The sequence below is a fragment of the Fulmarus glacialis genome, unplaced genomic scaffold (genome assembly GCF_000690835.1).
Source record: "Fulmarus glacialis isolate BGI_N327 unplaced genomic scaffold, ASM69083v1 scaffold37684, whole genome shotgun sequence".
Classification (NCBI taxonomy): domain Eukaryota; kingdom Metazoa; phylum Chordata; class Aves; order Procellariiformes; family Procellariidae; genus Fulmarus; species Fulmarus glacialis.
In genome coordinates, this window is record NW_009208044.1 from 1 (window position 1) to 5969 (window position 5969).

General features: G+C 39.7%; 1 protein-coding gene across 1 annotated transcript; it reads left to right on the forward strand.

The window, feature by feature from the left end:
• Window positions 1-1935: 1935 nt before the first annotated feature.
• On the forward strand, window positions 1936-3625 carry LOC104072156 (protein FAM83D-like). The gene is made up of 3 exons (XM_009576354.1): window positions 1936-2025; window positions 2644-2768; window positions 3013-3625. The coding sequence occupies exons 1-3, from the start codon at window positions 1987-1989 to the stop codon at window positions 3401-3403; spliced, it is 555 nt and encodes a 184-aa protein (XP_009574649.1). The 5' UTR covers window positions 1936-1986; the 3' UTR covers window positions 3404-3625.
• Window positions 3626-5969: the final 2344 nt, after the last annotated feature.

Here is a 5969-nt window from a genome sequence, read left to right on the forward strand (position 1 = left end):
TTTTTTTTTCGCCATCTTTTGTATTTATTTTTTTAATAGGTTCATTATTTCTAAGCTTTTTTTCCCCATATTGATGAAAACCGTGTCCGTGCCGTCCGGGCCTCGCTAAGCTCGCTCAGGGAGTTGGCACCCGTGAGCCGTACCTCCTAAACGCGCCCGATCCCAGCTCTTTTAGGTAGTCCTTGCTTCCACGTCGTACGGCGGATACACGGCAAACCTGGGGGGTATTTTTTTAATAGGTTCATTATTTCTAAGCTTTTTTTCCCCATATTGATGAAAACCGTGTCCGTGCCGTCCGGGCCTCGCTAAGCTCGCTCAGGGAGTTGGCACCCGTGAGCCGTACCTCCTAAACGCGCCCGATCCCAGCTCTTTTAGGTAGTCCTTGCTTCCACGTCGTACGGCGGATACACGGCAAACCTGGGGGGTTCATCCGTGGGACAGATCTGCGAGGGCAGTAGCTGGCTCTCAAGGGAGGTTTTACGCAAGGAGCTTGGGCGAATAATCGGATCTTGGCTTGAAATATCATGAGAATCTGAATAAGTTGAAGACAAACCTCATTTTTATCTTAGAGAGGTGAGATGTAAAGAGCAGTCGGACACCAGTGAATTTTTTTTTTTTTTTTTGCTGTTTCTTTTCATATTTGAAAAGTTTGAAAGACTCTGGGAAACTTAAGTTTTGGAAATAAGCTCACCTTTTTCTTCAGGCAATACTTTTGAGGAACAGACATCTATTTTCAGGAAAAAACCTTTTGCCTAGGAATCGGAGACCAAATTTGTCTAACACAGAACTAGACTTCTGTTTTATGCCATATCTCAGGGTGAGGAAGAAACCTGAAGCAATACATTTATTTTGCCACTGTTCTGGTTCTTCCGAGATATTCTCAGCACGCCCAAACATTTCCACGATCAACTCGGTGCTCCTGTTACACCAAACGTTACTGATGGAGCTGAAGAAGGCTGACAGCAAAATGCCTTTTTTTTCCTCATGCAAAATACTTTTTCAATCAGCTCGCTTAGGTTTTTGGAGAGGTGTCAAGTCTCCCTCTGCCTTCGTAGGTCTTGGCACTGCTCTAGAGGTGGGGGGGAAGGAGAAAATGCTCATATTTCTGTCATTTTTTCTTGAAGGTGAAGTTGTGTAGTAAAAAAGGGAAGGCTTTAGTACAACCTTAATTAAAAACCATGAGCAACGTGCTACTGAATAATAGGTGCAGGAGCTATCATTGCTGCTAATTAGTGATGAACTCTGATTTTTAAATAGAGAAAAGGTGTTTTTCCACAATAGGCTTTCAGGCTATGTTGTTCATACCTATTGAACCAAAAAAGGTACAGATCCTGGCAAAAGAAGCTTCAATGTCTGCTGCTGAAATTATAGTGAAAAATGAAATTCTAAAATGCAATAAAAAAAATCTTGTTGTCGCTTGACTGATTTATAGCAGATAACAAAATTGGGGCAAATAATCTTTAACAATTTCTGTCCATAAATTCAATATATTTCTTTTTTCTATTTAACTATACAGGGACATGAATAAGTGGTCATAGCGAAGGGGCAATATATATTGTGTCTCCTGTACCTCAGTGTACTGCACTCGGTAATCACCTTTACCAAAATACCATTCTTTTCACAGAACTTTATTCTAATCAGTTATTTTTTCCTTTATCTTCTCTTTCTTACATGTCTGTTAAGTGTTTCAGCCGTCCTGTGAACAACAGAATATACCGTATCACAGAAGACTGTACCGTGTTCCATAACCACCAGGAAAAAAAAAAGGGCGGGGGGATGATATTTAATTTGAAAGTCACATTCCTCATGTGCCATCTCCCTTGGGATGCTAACAATTTCTTCTGAAACTTGTTGCAGATGATTGCCCTGGTTATGGATTCCTTCACAGATACCGATATCTTCAAAGACCTCTTGGAAGCTTGTAGCCAGCGGCAAGTTAAAGCATATATCCTTCTAGATCAGTCTTCATTTTCCCACTTTCTAAAAATGTGCAAGGATCTGGGAGTTGACCTGGAACAGGAAAAGGTGAGCCTTGTCATATTTATAGGGATAGAGAGATGATCCTCTTATGACTGTAATCTTTGAGCTATCAAAAGAAGAAACTATTTTGCCTGCTGCCACAACTTAACTTAAAATGGGTTTTATGTAGCTCTAGCTCTTTCTTGGAAGATTTAACCATTCTTGCATAAGAAGGCAATTAATAGAAAAACTGAAATCTTTATAAGTGGCTGTTACAATTGCTTTCTGAGCACAAATACTAATGGAATATTCAAGGAAATGCAGGAGGAATGTCCAGTTTCTAAAGCATGACTGGAGTTGCTGAGGCTCGACAAGACTTTGAAGGCGGATGGAGAAGCAGGTTCTCAGGAGTCTGTGGGGTTCGGGTCCCTCCAAGATTTGGCGACAGGAGTTTTTACAATCACATTCTGCACAATCAGTTTATGGGTTTTATGGCCCCTTCATGCCACCTCTTTGCCTTCTAAAAGAAGACAAAGTTATCATTTGGTTCCTAGGGGGTGAATCTTGTGCCACTGTGCAGCAACCTTTGCTAGTTCATCAGTGATAATTGTTGTTGTCTGTTACTCTCTTAAAAACAACTGTTTAACCTTGAAATCCACATGGCGCTTGCCATATCTTTAACAGTTGATGAGAATTCGAAATATCACTGGGAACACATACTACACGAGGTCGGGTGCCAAAATTGTTGGAAAAGTCCGTGAAAAGTTCATGTTAATTGATGGCATTAGAGTGACAACGGGCTCCTACAGGCAAGTGCCAATTTCTTTCTGTTGCTTTACATGATTTCTTTACGTGGAAAGGAAAAACAGCCACATTGCAAAACTACTTTCCTTGTCACAGTTTATTTGTAACGTTTGTCCTAAAAAGAGCACACTGCTCATCATTCGGATTAGAACAATCTAACTAAATGTGATGAAAGAGAATTTTCAGTTAATCCCTTGTTTGCTATTTATTTTCAGTTAACTCAGAATTTTCTCATTCTTCCTTTGCTAGTTTTACATGGACAGATGGGAAGCTGAACAGCAGCAACATTTTGATCCTGTCAGGCCCCGCAGTTGCACACTTTGACCTGGAATTTCGGATTCTTTATGCACGGTCAAAGCCTATCAACCTCAGAGAGCTATCCAGCTGCAGGAAGAATAAGGTGTTGGACCAGCTGGTCAGGATAACAGTGGCTTCCAGAGACTTGACCAGGGAAAACTTCCTGAGAATGGAGTTTTTGTATCTTAGAGCATTTGTAGGAAATCTAAAAAGGAAGCGAAGCTGGCTGCACGCCTCAAGGGAGGCAGTCTATGTGTCAAATAATGCGATGCATGCCTCTCCTCCACTGACTAAGAGGAATGGCTCTCTAGTTATGAGGCCACACTGGATCACGGAGAGATGAATTGCACGTTCACTCGGAGCGAGAAGCAGAACCTCAGGAGCCACGTCCAGCCATCCATGTCCAGCACTGTCTCACTGTATGTTTGTGAGAGCAGCTGGGAAACAAACCTCGAACTGAAGAGAAAGTGATACTGGAATTGTTGTTTTGTTTGAAGACCACTATAATGCAGATCAACAGATACAATTATGGTATTGTCTTAGGCTCAGATGTGTTTTTTAAAAAAAACTCGTAACACCTAGAAAGCCATTATTGACTTCTAGTATTCTGTCAGATTTTCATTTTTCCACCTATTCTTACATGTTTTAAGCTGATGGGTTAGCATCTTACCTCAGTAGCTCAAACCTTTTTTTAAGGAGTCTAGGTATAAAAAATAATATTGCTTAAAGGTCTTCCAAAGATGAATAGCAGGACTGCTGTACGGCTCTGAAATCAGTCTAAGCTTAGTCTTGTGTTGTACGAACTCTCCACGAACTGTTTCATGACACAGAACTGAAGTGGAGTAACCATAATCTAGAAACCAGTAGATCAGTAGCATGCTACTAGTCCTCATATGTTACGTTTTCTTTACACGAAGCTGTGCTGCTAGGCAGAACGAGCTAACATGTCAGATGAAGAAGGCTTTTGCAATGATTGAATTTCAAATTACCTTTTCTTTGTAAGAATACTTGGATTGTTGGACATCATGCAATAAATGTGTGTAAGGGATATTATTGCTAAGAACCCACTATGTTTGTAGTAGAGTCAAATGAGACCATTTTCTTGGCATTACTATATATACTTTTTGGTTTCTTTATGGTTGCTACTGCTGTCTGATGGGAAAAGTTGAGTAGATCTGAAATCTGTGGAGCTGCTGCTACTTCTCAAAAGCCTTACTTCCACCAGACATGCAATAAAATGAAAGTCAGAAATAGAACCATTTATGTTTAAGGTTTCATGCAAGCTCCATTTTTTAAAAAAATCCATCCATTTCTGGAGAAAAACAAAAAAACCCAAATGAATAAACCATCCTCCCAAACGGTTGTACATCGAGGCACTGAAGTTGCAGCAGCCTGCCAGTGCAGAAACTCGTTAGTCCAACCATGGCAGCTGTGGCAAAAGCAAAGGTACACCATCTCTCAAGTTGTTCTTGAGGCTATTGCAAAAAACTCGGGTACATGCTTGTGTAGGTGTCTTGGGGGTTCTGGGCTTCAAAGGGGAAGGTTAAAACTTAGCTGGGGAATTTCATATGGGTCTCTGCTAAACATCAGCAGGATAACATTAAATTGGACGTGGAGCTTACAAAAATGGTCTTTATGGACAATGCAGTAATGTACTGATTAGGATACAACTAATCTGTGCCCTTTTTGTTCTGTGCTTGCAATCATGGAAATGTAATAGTTCTGACTCTCCTAATCTGTAAATGTTCAATAGTTTGTAGTTTAATAGTCTTAACTTTCAGCCAGATGTAAAGAAGTTTGAAATATGTATTTTTAGTCTTAACTATATTTTCCATCAACACAAAAACCATACAATGTTGTACTCCATGTAAAATACTGTTTGCGCAATCTTATTTTCACAATAGTTATCTGTATATGTTTTCTCAAATATAAGTTTTTAACTTTGTTATTCATCTCATTACTTTAATAGGCAAATCTTCCCATGTGCCATTAGTAGGACTTTTTCGCAACAGTTGCTAATATATTGATGATAAAAAATACTGTGATAAGAGTTGTGTTTATTTTTGATAGAGGGGACTTAATCTGAAAAGTACAATGAAATAAATAGCTAGAATTTTAAGAATGTTTTTAATTATAACCGAATAACCTCTTTTTCAAGTGGTTAACCTGGAGACTTGGGTAACCAAGTGACGATGGAGGTACAGCGCTGTGAAGTGCAGTCTGTGTTAATCACCACAACCGCACTGTTAGTGTGTCAAGTTATTAATGAAGAACGAGAATGATTAATAAGAATATAAAATGTGATTAGCTTTTTTGCATAAGCGTGAATTTTTGACAGCATTACTAAACTTATTAGAAGCTGTTTTTTTTTTTACTTCAGCCTATACTTAATTAACTCAAAGTCTACTTGAAATTTGATTCAATAATAACTTTCATGGGCTGTAACAAGCCCGTGGTAGGGCACTGCTGGATCTATTAACTATTACTGTAATTGTTTTCTTTCTAGTCCTTCAGCTGTCCGGTGTGAAGTGCAACAGCTGTAGTGCACATAGAGCGGAGGCATCCTTCATAAGGAGAAAGGAAGCAATTAGCTTGACTTAATTAATGAGACAAGGACTTTTTGGAGGCGATCTTTCAATGCCATTAAATCCTAGGTTCTCCCCCAGGTTATACACTTCATTTTAGTAATAGGAGTAGTATCTGGAGGGCTGCGTTACAGGTATTTCACTCTTTTTCTTTTGGCTTGGAGGTGAAGGGTGGGTTTCAGTCACACTTAAAGACTATTTTATCAGCCGGGTTTCCTCAGCAGCGTCGCTTCTGTGTGTCTGAGTGACAGCACGGATCTTACACTCGGCGTTATTATGAACTGGGAGCCATTTTTGCCCTTAAAATAAGAAACGTCCAAAGCT